At 42.0% G+C, this 22,490-nt stretch overlaps 1 protein-coding gene across 2 annotated transcripts in view; it reads left to right on the forward strand.

Annotated features, from left to right (window-relative positions):
• Pacs1 (phosphofurin acidic cluster sorting protein 1) overlaps positions 1 to 22,490 on the forward strand; it is a 114,019-nt gene that overhangs the window by 61,411 nt on the left and 30,118 nt on the right. For both annotated transcript variants that reach the window (XM_042676619.1, XM_042676618.1), the window contains exon 2: positions 17,201 to 17,288. In XM_042676619.1, coding sequence (XP_042532553.1) covers positions 17,201 to 17,288 — 88 coding nt within the window. The remainder of the gene's footprint in view (positions 1 to 17,200; positions 17,289 to 22,490) is intronic.

Below are 22,490 nucleotides of genomic sequence, written 5' to 3' on the forward strand. Positions count from 1 at the left end.
ACATTCCCAGTCCCACAAAAGGTTTTTTCTTTGTTGCTGTTTTTGTTTTCTTTTATTTCTGTCTTGTTTTAAGTTTATCTGCTTTTGGGAAGGGAGGGGAGGGCACAGAAATGAATGGACAAAGGGTGAATAAATGCAGCAGTGGTACTCACTAGACACTTGAAAATGAACTATTCAACTTGTAGGGGGTTTGAGGGCTCAGAGTTCAGGCCCCACAACTGACAAAAAAATAAGAAATGTATTCATATACCACCTTTATTATAATAATTTAAAAAACTAAATATTACAAAAGAATTAAGGTGAAACTCATTCCTTGTACTTGGATAAGTTTTAAAGGTGTTTGGCCTATTTTTAGACCAAGCAGACTTCTTTTTTTGGGGGGGGGGGAGTCCAGTTGTGGGCCTGAACTCTGGGTCTGGGCACTGTCCCTCAGCTCTTCAGCTCAAGGCTAGCACTCTACCATTTGAGTCACACCACCACTTCCAGCTTTTTTTTCTGTTTATGTGGTGCTGAGGAATCGAACCCAGGGCCTCATGCATGCAAGGCAAGCACTCTACCACTGAGCCACCTTCCCAGCCCATCCAAGCAGACTTATATAGCCTTTTTTTTTTTTTTTTTGTCGGTCGTGGGGCTTGAACTCTGGGCCTGGGCGCTGTCCCTCAGCTCTTCAGCTCAAGGCGAGCGCTCTACCACTTGAGCTACAGCGCCACTTAGTTTTCTGGTGGTTTATTGGAGATAGGAGTCTCATAGTCTCTCCTGCCCGGTCTGGCTTTGAACTGCGATCCTCAGATCTCAGCCTCCTGAGTAGCTAGGATTACAGGCGTGAGCCACCAGCACCCAGCTTATATAGCCATTTTTAACAAGTTTTATTTTGCCATCTCAAGTCCTAGAATTGCCTGGTATAACAATTTAAGAAGAGAGCTGGATATGAATAGTTTATTTTTCTTTCTCATCTTACATTTGACATATATTTTCATTTAGTGATTTACAATGTCATTTCATGTGAAAGTGGGGATTTAAAAGTAGCTGAGGGGGCTGGGGATGTGGCTTAGTGGTAGAGTGCTTGCCTAGCATGTATGCATCCCTGGGTTCAATTCCTCAATACTGCATAAACAGAAAAAGCCAGAAGTGGCACTGTGGCTCAAGTGGTAGCCTTGAGCAAAAGAAGCTCAGCCTAGGCCCTGAGTTCAAGTCCCAGGATTGGCAAAAAAAGAATAAAGGAAATGTTACAGTTTTTAGGTATGAGAGCCAGGCTTTGGTGGTTTATACCTGCAGTCCTAGCCACTAGGGAGGCTGAGATCTGCAGATTGAGGTCTGAAGCCAGCCCCGGCAGAAAAGTCTGTAAGACCCTTATCTCCAGTTAACTGGCAAAAAGCCAGAAGTAGAGGTGTAGCTCAAGTGGTAGAGAACCAGCCTTGAGTAGAAAAAGCCAAGTTAGAGCACAAGGACCTGAGTTCAAGCCCAGTACCAGCAAAAAATAAAAATAATATGAGAACAATGCCCCAAATAATCCTAGTGAAATGTAAAAAATAAAAAAGCAAATGCAAAAGGGAGAGCTGAAAATTACAATAAAATAAAAAACGTACTGTGAAGATTTAGTAGTAGATTTGAAAGGAAGATAGGTCAGTAGAAATGTATCCATTCTGGCAAGGTGCTGATAATCATGTAATCAATCCTACAGGCTCATGCCTATAATCCTAGCTACTTAGGAGGCTGAGATCTGAGGACCACATTTCAGAGCCAGCCCAGGCAGAAAGGTTAATTGGTTACCTCCAGATAACCACCAAAAAGCCAGAAGTGGAGCTGTGGCTCAAGTGGTAGAATGTTAACCTTGAACACAAAAGCTGAAGGATAGCACCCAGGCCCTGAGTCTTGAACTCACTCAACCTGGGCTCTATTGCTTAGCTCTGTGTGTGTGTGTGTGTGTGTGGTCATGGAGCTTGAACTCAGAGCCTGTGTGTGTGTGTGTGTGTGTGTGTGTGTGTGTGTGTGTGTGTGTGTGTGGTCATGGAGCTTGAACTCAGAGCCTCTGTGTGTGTGTGTGTGTGTGTGTGTGTGTGTGTGTGTGTGTGTGTGTGTGTGTGTGTTCATGGAGCTTGAACTCAGAGCCTGGGCGCTGTTGCGGAACTCTTTTGCTCAAGGTTAGCGCTCTACCACTTTGAGCCACAGTGCCACTTCAGTTTTCTTATGGTTAATTGGACTTTTCTGCCTGGGCTAGCTTCAAACTAAGATCCTCAGATCTCAGCCTCCTGAGTAGCTAGGGTTACAGGTGTGAGCCACCAGCACCTGGTCCCTGATGTTTTTTTTTAACTGAAAAATCAATATTCCTAATCTGTGTACAGCTCATACAGTAGAAGGCCAAAGCCTAAGTGTCTTGGCATGTAAGAGAAGAAACCCTGAGACAGAAAATGCAGCTGAAAAATTAGGGGGAAACAGTGAGTCTTAAATATAAAATGCGAAAATCCTTGGTTGTCTGCCACATTTCCCAGGTGCAGGGGAGACCCCAGGGTGCTAGGCTAACAAAGCAGCAGCTAGAAGCTGCAAGAACTGAGCAGAATGGGAGTGTACATTTGCAGTTTGATTCTAGACAAATTACCTACTAGAAAAAAAGAGAAAACACCCCAATATCCTGAGAAGGACAGAGCAGGACCCAGACTTCTATAATAGCCAATTTTCTTCCTATAATCACTAGTATAACATATGCAGAAGAAAACCAGTCATAGAAATTAAGCAAAGTATGTACAAATGTTGGATTTTGCCAAAAGATTTCAAAGCAACTATTATATATAAGATTAAAGAATTATACACAAAATAAAGGATTATACACAAAAGTGATCAAAGAATTAAAGGAAAATAAGTGAATACATTGTAACTAAAACAGACCATAAAAACATGAAAGTTGTGTAAAGCTGAAGTAAAATAACTGAAAACTTTAAAACTCACAGAGGTGCTCAACAGCAGCTTTAAAATCAGAAAAAAGTGTTTTTGTACTTGAAGATCAATGAGAATTACCCTGTTGGCAAATGAAAGGAGAAAAAATTGAAAAAAAGTGAATGGCGCTTCTGAGACCTGTAAGACAATATCATGTAGTTCAATGTGACTGTAGTTGGAATCCTGGAAAGGGAAGAGAAAAGTTAGAACAGACAGTATTTGAAAACATAATAGCCCCTAACTTGGTAGAAAAAATTAACTCTGGGGGCTGGGAAGGTGGCTCAGTGGTAGAGTGCTTGCCTTGCATGCCTGAGGCCCTGGGTTCAATTTCTCAGCACCACATAAGAGAAAAGCTGGAAGTGGCGCTGTGGCTCAAGTGGTAGAGCGCTAGCCTTGAGCTGAAGAGCTGAGGGATAGTGCCCAGGCCCAGAGTTCAGGCCCCACAACCGGACCCAAAAAAAAAAAAAAAGAAAAAGAAAAAATTAACTCTGGAAACTCATTATAGTTTCTAAACACAAAGAAAAAGGAGTCCCAGTTACATCATAGTCAAAACACTGAAACCAAATATAAATAGGAAAATTTAAAAGCCGGTAAAGAAAAATACATATAATCCAAAAAGGATTGGTGTTATAAATATTATAAATTTATTGTCAGAAATAGTGGAGATTGCCCAGCATCAGTGGCTCAGGAGGCTGAGATCTGAAGATCAAAGCCAGCCTGGGCAGGGAAATTTGTTGTTATTCTTTTTTTTTTTTTTATTGGAAGGGTGATGTTACAGAGGTGTTACAGTTACATAAGCAAGGTAATGAGTACTTTTCTTGTCAAACATTGTTCTCCCCTCCCTTATTTTCTCCCACTTTGCCTTCCCACTTGTGACTCTGATCTTCAATTAGCTACTGAAAAGCTAGAAGTAGAGCTGTGACTCAAGTGATAAGAGAGTTAGCCTTGAGCAAAAATTGCAGGGACAGCACCCAGGCCCTGAGTTCAAATCCCACGACCCATCAAAAAAAAATACAACCCGGTGCTGGTGGCTCATGTCTGTAATCCTAGCTACTCAGCCTGTAATCCTAGCTACTCAGGAGGCTGAGATCTGAGAGTCATGGTTCAAAGCCAGCCCGTGCAGGAAACTCCGTGAGACTTTTTTTTTTTTGGGGGGGGCGGGGAGGGTTCTGGTCATGAGGCCTGAACTCTGGGCCTGGGCGCTGTCCCTCAGCTCTTCAGCTCAAGGCTAGCGCTCTACCACTTGAGCCACAGCACCACTTCCGGCTTCTTTTTGCTTATGTGGTGCTGAGGAATCGACCCCAGGGCCTCATGCATGCAAGGCAAGCGCTCTACCACTGAGCCACCTTCCCAGCCCCTTTGTGAGACTCTTATCTCCAATAAACCTCTGGAAAACTGGAAGTGGTGCTGTGGCTCAAGCAGTAGAGTGCTTGCCTTGAGCTGAAGAGCTGAGGGACAGCACCAGGCCCAGAGTTCAAGCCCCACAACACACACACACACACACACACACACACACACACACACACACACACACACACACACACACACACACACACACACACACACTCACTCACTCACATATGTGTGGGTATGTGTATGTCTATACATACAGAGCTGTATTTGCTTTTACAGTTGCACAGCTGTCCATTCTTGAAGGTTATTTAGGTTCTCCAGTCTACTGCTATTACAACATAGATTTGTAGGACAAATTCTTACGAGTTGAAAAGTAAATCAAAGCATTTATACATATATGCAGGTGGGCAAAAATTATCAAATTGCCGTCTGTAGGGATGTGCCAGCTGGCATTCCCCCTCTTGGTGTCCAGGTGCCTGCTTCCTACAGCCTTGCTGAGAGGGTACAGGTTTTCCCTCTCCCAGAGATAACTGAGGAAGAGAAGGTGTTACTGACCTAATTGAAGGACAGCAGTTGTTTAGTGTTAATATGTCTACCCTTCTGAGACTTGTGTAGAAGACTACCCCATTTTCACAAAAACAATGGAAAAAGATACAAGAAAAGGGGAACAGATTAAGGAATTAACCACAGGACCTAATTAGAAAAAGACTTGGCAGTGTGCCCAGCTCATCCAGAAAATATTCTGTATTTGTGACACTGTTTAGAAAGGGATAATTTAGTGCCCTTTAATCTGAGCTAATGTTGTCCAATTAAGAAGTCTGTTAGATGAAAACAGTTTTTTTTTCTGCTTAGTGAGGTGAAGTAGATTTTTTTCCTTCTTTTGGTATATTTTCATTCTTTGATTAGATGGTTTAATTCAATAAACTACACATTTCCTTTTTTCTTTCAAACCACTCTTAGGAGTTAGAGGGATTTAAGTAAGAGGAAGACAGTCCCTGTCCTTCAGCACACACTGAATGGGAAGAGATAGCTGAGATTTTTAATAAGTAGAAGCATTGTGGGCCTCAAAGAAGGGGAAAATCTTGACTCTTGGTAGGAAATCAGGAGAGGAGATGGGCTTTGAGATGATTCATGCATTGGCACAGAGGTAGAGGCACAATTCTCTCTCTTGCCCGCTCCTTCTCTCTTCAGTGCTGGGAATGGTACCCAGGGCCTCACACATACTAGACTAACATTGTACCAGTTAGCTACGTTTCCAGTCCTTTGTATTTTATTTCAAGTAGATTCCAACTAAATTGCCAAAGTGGCTTCAGTCTCACAATCCACCTGCTTCAAGCCTCCCAAGTGGCTGGGATTACAGGTGGGCGAAATTGTGAAACATTTCATAGGTATAGGTGCACTCTAGCAGAGAGTCAGACTAGGGTTGACACTGAAGTTTGCCATCTGATTCAAACAGCCCCACTCAGCCAAAAGCACCTTGCAGCATCCTGACTACTACCTACCAGCTGAAAGACCTGAACTCGGCTTTGTTTTGTTTTCTGTAACATGAGGATTGTAATTGTTTTGAGGATTAAACTAGTAAATCACATACTGTACTATCTGGCTCATACTTACGTGCTTGCCATTACTGTTCTACCTCCACAGTAGATCATTTTTCTGTTTAAAAGAATATTTTTCTGATCACAGAATTAATGCATAGTCACTGTAGAGGTGAGATATATAGAAAAGCATTCCTTAAAAATATTTCTTTGCTTGTGACTGCCTCTCTCATAGGATAGTATTAAGTAATCACTTTGGTACATTATCTTCTAGTTTATATAATAGTATAATAGGTCAGTACATGGGCTAAGGAGTTCACTTCTCTGTGTTCCTATTCTTGTTCCTCTGTTTACTACTCTTTGCCCATCTCTCAGTTTGCATATTTTTAAGATTCAGAGATAATAAAGGGATATGTAGATATGTACTCATCTAGAGTACAGGCCAAATTAAGTGCTACATAGGTATCTGTGCAGCTAATGTTACCCCATTAACTTCCAAATTAGAGTATATCAACAGGTAAAATTGTTAAGTTTTGGACAGTCATGAAGTGCTCCAGGAAATGAACACACACACACATACAGACACACACACACACACACACACACACACACACACACACACACACACACACACACACACACACACACACATAGAGGCAGCAGCAGAAAGAATAGCTTAAGGTACTAGAGTAGAGAAAGAGAATAAAAATGGTTATAACTAGATGAAGGAGGCTGTAACTAAATTAGATGAAATGTTAGTTCTAACTAGCTGAAATATAGACTCTTCCTAGGTAGTGGTTAAAAGATAAGTATACTTTAAAACTCAAATAGAAAACGGATTGCCAGTGGTTCACACCTGTAATCCTGGCTACTCAGGAGGCTTAGATCTGAGGATCGGTTCAAAGCCAGGCTGGGCAAAAAAGTCCATGAGACTCTTTTTTTTTTTTTGGTCAGTCAGGGGGCTTGAACTCTGGGCTTGGGTGCTGTCCCTCAGCTCTTCAGCTCAAGGCATGCGCTCTACGGCTTGAGCCACAGCACCACTTCCGGTTTTCTAGTGGTTTATTGGAGAGAAGAGTCTCACAGACTTTCCTGTCCGGGCTGGCTTTGAACTGAGATCCTCAGACCTCAGCCTCCTAAGTAGTTAGGATTACAGGCGTGAACCACCGGTGCTGGGCTTCATGAGACTTATCTCCAATAAACCACCAGAAAACACTAAATGCTGTGGCTCAACTGGTAGTGCTTGCTTTGATCTGAAGAGTTGAGGGACAGCACCCAGACCCAGAGTTCAAGCCCACAACTGACAAAAAAAAAAAAGCCAGCCTCAGCAGAAAAGTCTACAAGTTTCCACCTCAGTGGAGGAAAGCTAGATGCTGCAACATGTGTATATTATCTCAGCAACTACAGGAAGGTATGCTCAGGCACACGCCTGGATGAGAAATGAGACTTTATTCTAAACATAGCTAAGGAAAAACAGGGCTAGAGTCACGGCTCAGTAGATCAACAGGCTAGCAAGTTTGAGGCCTTGAATTCAAACCCTATTACTGAGGAAAAAACAAAAACCTCAAGTAGGAAATAGGGATGACAATATTGAGGATAGTAATAGTAACAAAATGATCCTATTAAATGAATTCCATTGGGGGCAGTGAATAAATTCGCACTTAAAACTTCACCCAGATTCAATTGCACATTTCCTTCAGTGGAAAAACTCTTATTTGGATTTGCAAAAAAGATAAATTAGGGAATCAGCATTCATAGCTTCAAGGGATTCACTACTGACTTCCTACAAGAAGCACTTTTCAGCTAGGCGCCACTGGCTCACGCCTTTAATCCTAGCTATTCAGGAGACTGAGATCTGAGGATCCAGGTTCAAAGCCAGCCTGGGCGGGAAAGTCCATGAGACTCTTACCTCCAATAAACCACCAGAAAACCAGAAGTGGCGCTGTAGCTTAAGCGGTAGAGCACTTGCCTTGAGTTGAAGAGCTGAGGGACAGCGCCCAAGCCCAGAGTTCAAGCCCCATGACGGACCAAAAAAAAAAAAGAAGCATTTTTCCCAAGTCAGCTGGATTCTGAGAAGAATATAATGAGTTCCCTGGGAGGTAAACACTTCTAGTTGTCAGAGCCCAGCTACAGATGGATGTTGCTCCTTATAGTAGGTTGGATAATGGCCCCCTAAAAGATCAATTCCAGGCTGGGAAGGTAGCTCAGTGGTAGAGTGCTTGCCTCACATGTATGAGGCCCTGGATTTGATTCCTCAGCACCACATTAAGCAGAAAAAAGCAGGAAGTGGCACTGTGGCTCAAGTGGTAGGGTGCTAGCTTTGAGCTGAAGTGCTGAGGGACAGCGACCAGGGCCAGAGTTTATCCCCCATGACAAACAACAACAACAAATCCAGTCCTGCCGGCGCTGGTGGCTCACGCCTTTCAACCTAGCTACTCAGGAGGCTGAGATCTGAGGATCATGGTTCAAAGCCAGCCCGGTCAGGAAAGTCTGTGAGACTCTTACCTCCAGTAAACCACTAGAAAACTGGAAGTCGTGCTCTGGTTTAAGTGGTAGAGCTCTCCCCTTGAGCTGAAGAGCTGAGGGATAGCGCCCAAGCCCAGAGTTCAAGCCCCACGACCTACAAAAAAAGAAAAAAGAAAAAAATCCAGTCCTAACCCCTACCTGGTCCTTATGAATGTGATCGTATTTGGAACTGGAGTCATGGCAGAACAGATCAAGTCTGGTGACTTTTGTCTTTGTAGGAGAAAAGAAAGGGAGAGTAGAGTAATGAGAGGGAATTTTGAGAGATACCAAGGGGTAGAAAGGACACGTGCAAGATGGCTTTGTGAAGACAAGCAGGTATTGGAGTGATAGCAAGGTAAGAGTGCCAAGGAAAGCTGATGGCCACCAGAATCTGGAAGAGGCGAGAGTGATCTTCCTCAGAACCTTCAGAGGGCACACAGCCCTCCAGTGCCTTCATTTTAGACCTCTGGCCTCCACATCTATGAGATAATTAATTTCTATTGTTTTAAGCCACCAAATTTGGGGTACTTTTGGAAGACAGCCCTTGGAGATGAAAATAAGGGAAATGAAATGAAAATTATTGTATGCACATGCTTAAAAATATATTAGCAGGGTGAAGGTGGCTCACATCTATCAATACAGCTACTCAGGAAGCTGAGGTCTGAGGATCATGGTTTGAAGCCAGCAGGGGCAGGAAAATCCATGAGACTCATCTCCAGTGAACTTCTGAAAAGCTGGAAGTAGAGCTCTGTAGCTAACGTAGTAGAGTACTAGCCTTGGACAAAAAGCTCAGGGATAGCACCCCAGACCTGAGTTGGATTGATAAGATTTATTCTCTACCCGCCTCTCACTCTCCGCCCCCCTCTCTGTGTAAGGTTGTACCCCACAGGAGGAGGGAGGAGTAACAAAATAAAGGAGGATGAATATGGTATAAGTATGTTATATAAAATAACTGTAATTCAGGTGGTAGTAGAGCATAAAACCTCAGGGACGGCACCCAGGCCTTGAGCTTAAGCCCCAGAACTAGCAAAAATAAGATTTATTTCATCACAATAAGAAAATTTGATTGCAGTTCTTCCTTCTGCTCTCTTTCCTTCAGCATCTCATTTCCTTCAGCATCTGGCATTTATAGTTCCTTTGAGACTATGCCCAGTACATTTTCATATTGCTTCTAACCCTTCTGATACAAACTAGATGATTGTGCAGGCTTTAGATTTAAAATTTGTACCTTATATGTGGACTTGAAAGTGATTATCTATATCCCAGAATTCTTTCTTTCAAGGTGAATGATCTTTGAATTAGCTGTTTTTTGGTTTAGGGTGTTTGTGTTTGTTTCTGTTTTTGTGATACTGAGTCTTGAACTCAGGATCTTCTGATGCTAAACACTCTACCACTTGAGCCATTCTTTAGTCTTCCTTTAGTCATATATGGACAGGCTGGTTCTAGGAACCTGATTAATACAGGAGATGATTAATATGAGCAAAGCATAACCAATTTATTCTACATGTACACAGGAATCTTCATAAGAGAATAAAAGCCAAAGAAATGGCCAACATAGCCGGGCCCTGGTGGCTCACGCCTATAATCCTAGCTACTCAGGAGGCTGAGATCTGAGGATCGTGGTTCAAAGCCAGCCCAGGCAAGAAAGTCCGTAAGACTCTTATCTCCAATAAACCACTTGAAAACCGGAAGTGGTGCTGTGGCTCAAGTGGTAGAGAGCTTGCCTTGAGCTGAAGAGCGCAGGGACAGCACCCAAGCCCAGAGTTCAAGACCCACGACTGACCAAAAAAAAAAAAAAAAGGCCATGTGATACCTTTTTTTAATTTAACATATTAGACAAAGAACAATATTTTGTGAAAGGATAAATGGATATGTAGACTACGGTAGTACATTCTAGAGACATTACTAAAATATATGGGGAGGGTAGTAGATGCTAGTATAAGATATGGATTACTTCAAAGGTTGTTTATTCAGGTTCATTGTAGCCTCAGTTACCAGTCTTGGGTGTCAAAGTCTATTTTCTAGCCTGATAAAGAACATCCTCTGTAAATAATCCTATGGCTTGTTGCGCATAGAGAAAGAGAACCAAATGTCCTTTTCAAGTTCCACTTTCTCAGGTGATTTGAGCTTGAGATAATCAATATGCCAATTTGGCAGCATATTATTATTTGAAACCCTATCAATGCAAACAATAGAACAATGCCATTTCCTTTCTTGTAAAGGCTTTTATCTGAAATATGTAATCTCCCCCGCCCCCAGTAGCTGTGTGTTTCTCTGAAAGTATGAATTTTGCCTTGGGGTGGGATGGGTAGGGATGTCAGAGAAAGTTGGAATTATCTCTGGATAAACAGAAAACCATCTGGTTATACAATGCTTTTAAATGTACCATTTAAAGGTAAAATGGCAAGTTGTATCAGCCCCCAACATGACCTACTTTTTAAAATGCTGATTGTCTTTGTAGAGAAAGACATCTTGAATCCAAATTACTCTGTTTTCTTGCTTTATTTGTTTAAACATGGTTAGAATCTGTCAGAAGTAGAGTGTTTGAAGAGCGGAATAAAGGGAGGAAAGAAGTGGAACAATAATGGGAAGGGAGCAAAAATAATAGCATAGGGCTTCCTTTCTTGGCTTTTCAGTTTTGTGAAGCAGACAGGTCTGGATGCCTGAGATGCTTCCAGAATCTGGACACAGATCTTTCTATTTAGCCTTGTATGCTATGTTCCTTTTCTTGTATATAGTTCTACAGGTACAAGATCTACTTTAAAAAGCCTTTTAATTTTTTGTGCCATTATTGTGCTTCTTTTGAGCTTCACAAAATTAACAATTTCTTCCATGCATATGATGCAATTCATCATTCAAGTCTCATTACAGAGAAAATAAATTTAGATGTATTTCAATTCTAGGAGATTTTAGTAATAGCCCCCACCATCCTGAGGTAGGGCTAGAGGAGGACATGACTGAACCTTCTGTGTTTTTGTGTGAGATATCTTTTTCCTTGTATGTATTTCTAAAAATGCAAGAGCTACTTTGTGTGCATGTGTGCGTGTGTGTGCGCGCGTATGTATGCTCACGTGTGTGTGCATGCATGCTGGAATCAGGGCCTGGGTGCTGTCCCTAAGCTTTCTTGCTCAAGGCTCGCACTGTACCACTTGAACCACAGCTCTACTTCCTGCTTTTTGCTGGTTGTAGATAAGAGAGAGGCTAATGGACTTTTTTGCCTGGGCTGGCTTGCAACTTCAATCTTCACATCTCAGTATCCGGAGTAGGTAGGATTACAAGAGTGAGCCACCAGTGCCCAGCTGAGAGCTACTTTTTAAAATGCCTTTTAATTTGCTGTTTTTTCTTTCCACTCATCACATTCACATCCCCAATCATCACCCTTCCCTGTGTGGTCAGATAAAACTTAACCTCCTTCCAAAGGGAAATCCTGAGACTGCAAAGAAGTTTATTCAAAAAGCATTTGGTGCCAACATATTAACCAGTAGCTGAGTGCTGGAAACTTCACTAGTTGGTTGCTCAGCCTAGTCCCTATGGAGACCAAAGTGCAAATTCCATTCCTTGCACTGTCTTCTGTCTTCATTTGTTCATCTTGAAATCTTGTCTTCTGGCCTCATCTTTATCTGTTGCTTACTTATATTTCTGAAGAAGTACGTTTCAGTCAAGCTTTGTTTTTCTTACTCCCCTGAAATGTATAATTGTGATCACCAGTATTCTCCATTTTGTCAAATCCATTGATCATTTTTTTGTTTTGTTTTGTTTTCTGTCTCAGCTTATTTCACCTCTCAGTTATACTGGAAACATCTTCCTAAGCACTTTTTTCTCCACATTTATGAAAGCACATCCTTTTGGTTTTCCTACCTCACTAATACTTCTCTTTCTTTTGCTTGGCCTTTCTCCTCTGGCAAAGTAGAACATTCTGGAAGATCTCAGCTGGTCCCATTGCTGTAGATATCATCCTTCTGCCTTGATTCCTAATTCTGTGTCTCTAGCCTGATTTTTCCTTTGATGCCTATAGCCAGCTAACTATTCTAATTTTTCCACTTGGATAGTCAGTAAGTCTCAAACTGAATGTTCTGCTCTCCCAAAACTTCCCCTTCTCTATCATCTCATTACATAGTACCACCAAAATCCACCTTAATCCACCTTGTTCAAACTAAAATCCCTGAAGCATCATGGTGTTTTCTTTTTTCCCCATACACTGCATTCAATCTGTCAGCAATGTCAAATCTGTGAGAATGTTTTTTAATTCTATTCTTTATCTCATTGCTTCAGACCAAACTTTCCTGCTGTCTTATCTGGACCATAACCATAGCCTCTTGAATGATTAGTCTTCCTGGTCCAGCCCTCCCTTTTATAACCATAGCCTCTTGAATGATTAGTCTTCCTGGTCCAGCCCTCCCTTTTTTTTGGCGCGGGGAGGGGGAAGGGGTCCAGTCATGGGGCCTGAACTCTGGGCCTGGGCACTGTCCCTCAGCTCTTCAGCTCAAGGCTAGCACTCTACCACTTGAGTCACAGCACCACTTCCGGCTTTTTTCTTTTAGCTTATGTGGTACTGAGGAATCGAACCCAGGGCCTCATGCATGCAAGGCAAGCACTCTACCACTGAGCCACCTTCCCAGCCCATCCCAGCCCTCCCTTCCAAGGGCATTATTCACCCAGCAGCAGGGTGATCGTGTATAAATCATCGTATATGCTTTATTTACTTAATATTGTTTACTTACTATTTCCTTACTATTCATAAGCAAAGTCAGGTCCCACTGTAGAGAGTGTGTTGTGGGGCTTGAACTCAGCCTAGGCCAATGTCCCTAAGTTCTTTTGTTCAATACTAGCACTGTACCACTTTGAATCATAGTGCCACTTCCAATTTTCTGGTGATTAATTAGAGATGAGTCTCACAGACTTTCCTTCCTGGGATGGCTTAGAACCATAGTCCTCAGATATCAGCCTCCTGAGTAGCTAGGATTACGAGCGTGAGCCACCGACGCCTAGCAAATTCCATCTGTTTTCCTAAAAATGATATTATTTCACTCTTTATTGTTAAATAATACTTCCTGTGAATTTTTTGTTGTTTGGGTTTTTTTTTTTAACTGTATTTTTTTGTCTTTTCTTTTTTGGTACTGGGGATCGAACCCAGGACGTTGCACTTGCTAGGCAAGCGCTTTGCCACTGAGCTACATCCCAGCCCCTTCCTGTGAATTTTAATCCCTTTGTTAGTTGGGCACCTAAGCTGATTTCATAACATGCCTGTTATGAATAGGTCTGTCTACAAATTTGCTTTCCCCTCTTCCCACTTCTTTTTTTTTTTTTTTTTTTTTTTTGGTACCACTCCTCAGGCTTGAACTCAGAGTCTGGGCTCTGTCCCTGGGCTTTTGTGCTCAAGCCTAGTCCTGCCCTGGCTGGCTTTAAACCCTGGTCCTCTTATCTCAGCCTTCTCAGTAGCTAGAATTATAGGCCTAAGCCACATGTGCCTGGCAAAATGTTTTCTTAAAAAACTCTCATTAAGCTGGGCACTGGTATGGCTCACAACTATAATCCCAGCTACTCAGGAGGCTGAGATCTGAGGATCATGGTTCAAAGCCAGCTCGGGCAAGAAAAAGTCCAGTTATTTCCAGTTAACCGGAAGTAGCACTGTGGCTCAAGTAGAGTGCTAGCCTTGAGCTGAAGAGCCTAGGTACAGAGTTCAAGCCCCATGACCAACAACAACAACAACAAAAAAAACAAAGCCGGGTGCCAGTAGCTCATACCTGTAATCCTAGCTACTCAGGAGGCTGAGATCTGAGGATCATGGTTCAAAGCCAGCCTGGCAGAAAAGGCCGTGAGACTTATCTCCAATAAACCACTAGAAAACTGGAAGTGATTCTGTGGCTCAAGCAGTAGAGCACTCGCCTTGAGCTGAAGAGCAGAGGACAGCGCCCAAGCCCATAGTTCAAGCCCCACAACCGACAAAAAAAGAAAAAAAAAACTCATTAGGTCAAATTAACCATTCTTACTATATTTTTATTTGAACAATGATTTTAATATGTGAGTAATGTTTGAGAAGAAAAACATTGTTTAAGCTTTTCCTGCATTCCTTTCTTCCTTCCCTTTCAACAAAGATTAAGACATACTAGGTTCTTCAAAAATCTATGCACATGTACACTTTTTACCTTTGTATTTCATATACCAGTTCTTTGTCACAGATGAGAAAATTTACATTTAAGTCTTTTTCACGTGAGAATTGTCATATCTGTTTTAATGGGCAAATCCTATGAGGCCTGTTTTCTTATTTAGAAGATGAGATTGTAAAAGAGGGGATATGTATAACTTTTTTTGGTCTGTACAAGTCATTGGCATTTATAACCCCAAAGTAATTATATGCTTGTAACCTTATGTCCAATTCATAGACATATATGGTGGCCAGGAAATAAAATATGCTTAAGCGTTTTTCTTAGTTCTATTTTTTTGTTGTTTTGGCTCTTAATCTTTTTCTCATTCTCTTGATACTCCTTCATATGAATAATTTGGGGATAAAATTGCCCCATTCAAACATCAGGATTAAAAATTTAGTTGTTTTGCTCTTTAAAATTCTGCTTTTAAGCCAGGCGCTGGTGGCTTACTCTTGTAATCCTAGCTACTCAGGAGGCTGAGATCTGAGGTTTAAGGTTCAAAGCCAGCTCGGGCAGGAAAGTCCACAAGACTCTTATCTCCAATAAATCACTGGAAAACCAGAAGTGGCTCTGTGGCTCAAGTGGTAGAGCGCTTGCCTTAAGCTAAAGAGCTGAGGGACAGCGTCCAGGCCCAGAGTTCAAGCCCCATGACCACCACCAACAACAACAAAAATCTCCTTTTAGGTGTACTGATTTAAAAATAATGCCTTAGTTTATTCTTTCCCAGTCAAATCATGCTGTTTCATGAAAAAAATGTTTAATACCTTTATGTATTTGGGAAACTTGTTTATATATATATATATATATATATATATATAATTTTTTGAGAGTGAGAGAAAAGGAACTTTCATTTATGGAGCCTTATCTTGTTATCCTACCTAATCTTTACAACAACCTTGTGGTTAAGTACTATGCTCTTATTTATTTGTTTGTTTAGTCAGATATGGAGCTTGAACTCAGGGCCTGGGTGCTGCTCAGGCAACTTAAGCAACAAAAGCACATTACTTAGTACAATGCCTGTTTGTGTCTAAAGGTGTCTATTCAAGTAGAAATACTAGAAACGAATAGTTGCTCTCACTAAAGAGAACCTTCTTTATATATATATTTTCTATTGATTTTCACTTTGTGCTGAAGATACTGTCTGAGGGAAGACCAACCTTGTTCTTTCCTACCTTATGATTAAGTAACCAAAGCAGAGAGAAAAGTGACATGTTTGTATGGCGCAGCCACTTCCTGGAAGAGCCAAGGAATAATCCAGTCGTTTGTCTTGTGTTCCTGCATTTATCTGTTCTGGTCTCAAAAAAACCATCATTGATTCAGAGATTGTTCTGTTTTTTATTTCATCCAGATCTCTTTCATCTTTTTTTCTGTCTAAAATGTGACCATTTTGTCAGACACCAGTGACTCATGCCTATAATCCTAGCTGCTCAGGACGCTGAGATCTGAGGATTGCAATTTGAAGCCAGCCTGATAGGAAAGTCTTGTGAGACTCTTACCTCCAATGAACTAACGAAAAACCAGAAGTGGATCTGTGTCTCAAATGGTAGAGTGCTAGCCTTGAACAACCGAAGCTCAGGAACAACACTCAGGCACTGAGTTTAAGCCCCAGAACCAGTGTGTGCACACACACGTGGCCATTTCACTGTTCATTGGTGTCTTGTTAGAAAGGAGATGGGAAGCCGGATGCCAGTTGCTCATCCTTGTAATGTGAGCTTCTCAAAAGTCTGAGATCTGAGAATCACTGTTTGAAGATACTGTTTGAAACTTTTTGTCTCTAGTGAACACCAAAAGCTGGAATTTGAGCTGTGGCTCAAGTGATAGAATGCTAGCCTTGAACAAAAATTTCAGGGTCAATGCTCAGGCCCTGATATCAAGACCCAGGAATGGCACCTGTGTGCACATGCATATACACACACACACACACATACACACACATGGAAATAGGAATGGAATCTTTCCATTTCTTGGTAGACCTCTCTAGCTATAATATGATGGAAATTGATTTGAAACAGATGCAAGTTGAGGATCATTTGTAGATGTTACTAGAGGCTATTTTTCCTTCATCTTAAAATTAAGCACAAGCTAGAATAATGTATAATAATATATAATTATATTTTGTTCCATTCTGTACCTAGTTATCAAGTGGACAGCTTAATTCTTCCAGACATAGTCTAATAGAATCTAAAGAAAACAGTTTCTGGGTGAGAATCTGCCTGTGCTCCAATAATATGTGTTCCCTACAGCCTCAGCCCAGTTACTTGCTCTCCTTTTGTGTAAATCAGCACTTCATTATTCAGTGTCACCCTAATTGTCTGGTAGACTTAAGTCCGTTGCTCAACTAGGTTACAAATTTCTCAAAAGCAGAGAATATGCTGGATACTGATGGCTCACACCTCTCGTCTTCCTACTGAGATCTGAGGATTGCAGTTCAAAGCTAGCCAGGGCAGCCTTGCTACAAGGTAGCCATAGTCAAGGAAGATGACAGTCAGTGAGATTGGAGAGTAAGGACAGCCACATCAACTTTTAGTTAAGGGGGGGTTAGGGAGGCAGTGTCCTGATTTGTGACACTTGACAGTTTCCTGGAACAAAAGGAATTTGAGTTAAAATCAGATCTATTACTGTTGAACGCATGTCCTCTTCATGTTCTTACTTTGATTAGAGTGTATTCTCCCAGCATTTGTTTTATGTTTCTTATACTTGACAGAGCCTTCTTTCTCTGGATTTTTCTAGGCTCTTCAGCTTGACCCTGAAGAAACTCATCATGCTAAAAGAAATGGACAAAGATCTTAGCTCAGTTGTCATTGCCGTGAAGCTGCAGGTGAGTTGAGCATTGGGTTTTCAGGGCTCAGGGAAGCTGGGCCATTTGCCTGCTGTTGTGCTGCAGTTCTCCTGGGAGCTTCTCCCCTCTTCACTTAGCAAGGTGAGGGACAGTTGTGGCATAGCATTTGAGCTCACAAAACCTACTAAATCCTAGTTCTGCCTCTAGCTAAGGCAGCAGTTTCTTTACTCCTTGCTTTCTTTGGAGAATAGTATTGGTCCTGCTAGCTGAGCACCAGTGGATCATGCCCATAATCCTAGCTACTCAGGAGGCTGAGATCTGAGGATCACAGTCCAAAGTCAGCCGGAGCAGGAAAGTCCATGAGACTCTTAATCTCCAATAAACCAATCAGAAAACTGGAAATGGTGCTGTGGCTCTAGTGGTAGAGGGCTCGCCTTGAGCTGAAGAGCTGAGGGACAATGCCCAGGCCCAGAGTTCAAGACCCACAACTCACCAAAAAAAAAAAGAAAATGGTCCTGCTACCTGCCTAACAGGATCAGTGAGGCAGATAATGCCATATTTTATGAACCATTCAACATTACTAGGGTGGCTAGTGTTGGTTTCAGTCTTTGTCCTACAGTTTCTGGGTTGGGGAAGCACTTTGAAGTTTTCCCATATGGTGAAAAGACAGATTATATTAGTCTTGGCAATTTAAGATTATACTAGCACTCTATATTACCTTTTATAATAACAATTTAAAATTTTTAAGTAAAAGAAATTTACTAGTATACTTTGTATTCTGGATAGTCCTCACACTTAATTCTTTACATTTAATTCAGTTTTTTCAAGGAACTCAAAATATTTCACACAAGGAACTCAAAATATTTCACGACTGTTTGTACTTCCTAAGTATTCCTGAAATCAGAAAAGGAGAAAGGAAAACCTGGCATTGGTGGCTCACACCTATAATCCTAGCTACTCAGGAGGCTGAGATCTGAGGATCATGGTTCAAAGCCAGCCTGGTCAGGAAAGTCTGTGAGACTGTTATCTCCAATAAAGCACAAGAAAATTGGAAGTGGCGCTGTGACTCAAGTGGTAGAGCACTTGCCTTGAGCTGAAGAGCTGAGGGACAGCGCATAGGCCCAGAGTTAAAGCCTTACGACCTACCAAAGAAAAAAGAAAAAAAAAGGAAAGAAAAGGAGAAGCTGAACAAGAAAAGTGTTCAGGAATTTACCTGTTGCCAAGCTAATTACCAGTGGCAGTTCTGGAACTAGAAACCAAAGAGAATGTAATTTATATTTCATTAAACTGCATTCTCAGGCCTTCTATAATGTTAAATCCTTCCTAATGATGACTCCTTAGGGCTTAGGGAGGAAGGATCTGAAGGGCCTCTGCTGTCATTAAATAATGATTGAATTGAGCCTCATTCATTGCAAAACAATGAATTACATGGCAACTCCTTACTAGCTAGAATATTTTATTAGCTAGTTCATGTGCTATGCAACAGTTTCTTATACTTATATTGGTTTTCATTAAAATTAACAACTGGGGGAAAGTAAAGAAAGGGGTGACTTTGTCCCCCCCAAAAAATGTATTGAAGCCGGGCACTGGTGGCTCACGCCTGTAATCCTAGCTACTCAGGAGGCTGAGATCTGAGGATCGCGGTTCAAAGCCAGCCCGGGCAGGAGAGACTGAGACTCCTATCTCCAATAAACCACCAGAAAACCGGAAGTGGCGTTGTAGCTCAAGTGGTAGAGCGCTCGCCTTGAGCTGAAGAGCTGAGGGACAGCACCCAGGCCCAGAGTTCAAGCCCCACGACCGACCAAAAAAAAAAAAAAATGTATTGATTACCAACTCATGAAATGGCAATCCAGCTGTACAGCAGCTTAATAATAACAGAATATTATATTTTTTTAGTTAGCATTTCTAAAAATTCCACATCTGGACAGATGTTGGTGGTTCATGCCTGTAACTACACGGGAATCTGAGATCTCAGGATCATGGATCATAGTCAGACAAACCCATGAGACTTATTGCCAGTTAACCAGCAAAGCCCTGGATTAGAGGCAATGCTCAAGTTGTGTAGCACCATCCATGAATGGAAAAACCCACATCTAGCCTAGTACCAGTGACTCATGCCTCTAATCCTGTCTATTCAAGATCTGAGATCTAAGTATCATGGTTCAAAGCCAGCACAGGAAAGAAAGGCTCTGAGACTCTTATCTCCAATTAATTACCAAAGGGGGGAAAAACCTGGAAGTGGAACTGTGTCTCAAGTGGTAGAGCACTAGCCATGAACAAAAAAGCTCAGGGACAGCACTCAGGGACAAGCCACAGGAAGAGGTGAGGAGGGCTGGGAATGTGGCTCAGTGGTAGAATGCTTGCCTTGCATGCATGAAGCCCTGGGTTCCACTTCGTCAGTGCCACATAAACAGAAAAAGTCCGAAGTGGTGCTGTGACTCAAGTGGTAGAGTGCTAGCCTGAACTTTCCTACCTGGGCTGGCTTCAAATCATGATCCTCAGATCTCAGCCTCCTGAGTAGCTAGGATTACAGGTGTGAGCTAGTGGCACCTGGTTTCCCTTTTCATTTTTGTGCATAATCCCTTTCAAATCTATGGAATGTTCTCAGACACTGTTGATTGAAAAGAGAAATTTGGGAACTGATGTGAAGTGGCAGCTTTCAGTACTTCGTCCTCCTTTCTGATGTTTGCCCCATTTCTAGGTCATAGGCAGCGTTCCAGTTTGCAGGAATTGTTTCCTTTGCTAATGTTACTTTCCTATGCAAACACTGGTGGTATAGTTTTCAATTCCTGAAAATGAGTCAGTGACTGTAGTAATCATTCATAGGAAGAATGACACTACTATTCACCAAATGGTAGAACCTAAGCTACAGACAAATAGATGCAATAGCAGCCTTCTACATTCACAAATAGGTATAAAATGCAATTCACATTGCTGAAGTAGCAGGTAAGAGGTTTTTTTGTTTGTTTGCTGGTGTTAGTCCCAGAACCTTCTACATGGCAAGGCAAAAGCTCTATTATGGAGCTGCATCCTAGCCCCTAGTTTACATCAAAGGAGTGCCACTGTAATGGTTGTACCAGCACATGTTTAGGAATATTTGGGGGTGATGTAGCCCCTCCACTTCTTGTAAACATTTATTTGGCACAGGGTCTTGCTACATAGTTCTAACTTCCTGAATTCGTTATACAGGTATATATGTGCCTCTATGGCTAACTTGACAAACCTTTTCTTTTTTCTTTTTCTTTTTTTTTTTGGGGGGGTGGTCTGGTCATGGGGCTTGAACTCTGGGCCTGGGTGCTGCCCCTCAGCTCTTCAGCTCAAGGCAAGTGCTCTGCCACTTGAGCCACAGTGCCACTTCCAGTTTTCTGGTAGTTTATTGGAGATTAGAGTTTCACAGGCTTTCCTCCCAGGCTTTGAACTCTGATCCTCAGATCTCAGCCTCCTGAGTAGCTAGGATTTACAGGTGAGAGCCACCGACACTCAGCAAAACTTTTTCTTTAAAAGATTATCTTCAATTTAAAATAGTAGCTCATACCTGTAATCCCAGCTACTCAAGAGGCTGAAATCTGAGAATTGTGGTTTGAATTCAGCCCAGGCAGAAAAGTCCTCAAGATGCTATCTCAATTAACTGTCAAAAAAATGGAAGTGGAAGTGTGGTTCAAGTGATAGAGTGCCAAAACCTTGAGCAGAAGACCCAAGCAAGAGTGAGAAGCCCTGCGTTCAAGCCCCAGTACTAACACACACACATACAAATTCAGTACTTCTGACAAATTATTTACATTAGTGGAAGAAGGACAAAATAAAACCTCTTACAACAATACAACTAGTATTTTTTTTTTTCTTTTTGCTTATGTGGTGCTGAGGAATTGAATCCAGGGCCTCATGCATGCAAGGCAAGCACTCTACCACTGAGCCACCTTCCCAGCCCCACAACTAGTATTTTTTTCTGTGCCATTACTAGGGCTTGAACTCAGGGCCTCTCATTTGCTCAACTTTTTTTTTTTTTTTTTTTTTGGTTGGTCATGGGGCTTGAACTCTCGGCTTGGGCGCTGTCCCTCAGCTCTTCAGCTCAAGGCAAGTACTCTACCGCTTGAGCCACAGCGCCACTTCTGGCTTCCTAGTGGTTTTTTATTGGAGATAAGAGTCTCACGGACTTTCTGCCCAGGCTGGCTATGAACTGAGATCCTCAGATCTCAGCCTCCTGAGTAGCTAGGATTACAGGCGTGAGCCACCAGCGCCCGGCTTTTGCTCAGCTTTCTTACAGTTAGCACTCTACAACTTGAGCCATACCTCAAGTCCAGCCTCTGTTTCTGATTAATTGGAAATCAGAGTCTTGAGGATTTTTCTGCGTGGGCTGGAGATTTATAGATGACCAGCATGTTAATTAAAAAGGATTCATTATTAGTTTTCTGTGGCAGGGTTTTAGAGCACTGGTCTAGCATGGGTGATGCCTTGGATTCTATCCTTAGCACTCATACATACACACATGCATGCGTGCATGTGTGTGTGTGTGTGTGTAGTTATCAAACAAATGAAAATTGCAGACACAATGATATGCTACATATACCTGTTAGAACACTGAGTCAAGGTCTGGCCACACTGTGAAGCAGCTGGAACTCTCATGCTACTACTAGAGATGCAGAATGGCACAAATTCTTTGGAAAGTGGCCTAGCAGTTTCTCATAACGTTAACCGTGGGTCTTAACCTGAGACCCAGCAGTTTTACTGCAAGGTGTTTACATGATACATCAAAACATATGTCCACACAGCCATTCACAAGATTAGCAGCTTTAGTCTTAAAAGCTAAAACCTAAAGATATCCCAAATATGGATGTACAGCACCAGGAGGTTGGATAAACAAAACATACTGTTCAGACATAGAATTCTCCTCAGTAATAGAGGAGAATGAACCATTGATCAGCCTTGTGATCATCATATACACATTACAGGAGCTAAAGAGGTCCTGCTAGATCAGCACATGGTGTGTGATGGCATTTATGTTAAGTTTTAGGACGGGTAAAGCTAATGAACAAAGGTTCCTAGAAAACCTTCCTCTAAGCTGAGACCTGAAAGGTGAGTTGATTAGCAGTACACAGAAGAGCATCCAAGGAGAGAGGTAGCAGGTAAACAGGCCACCCCAGAAAGGCCATGTGATCCAAGAGTGCATTAGAGGAGAAAGAAGGAAAAACCAAGGTGAGCAAAGTAAAAAATGTATATATCCAGAGATGTCAGTGCTACCCA

This window comes from Dipodomys spectabilis, unplaced genomic scaffold, assembly GCF_019054845.1.
Source record: "Dipodomys spectabilis isolate Male_0828 unplaced genomic scaffold, ASM1905484v1 ptg000030l, whole genome shotgun sequence".
Lineage (NCBI taxonomy): Eukaryota > Metazoa > Chordata > Mammalia > Rodentia > Heteromyidae > Dipodomys > Dipodomys spectabilis.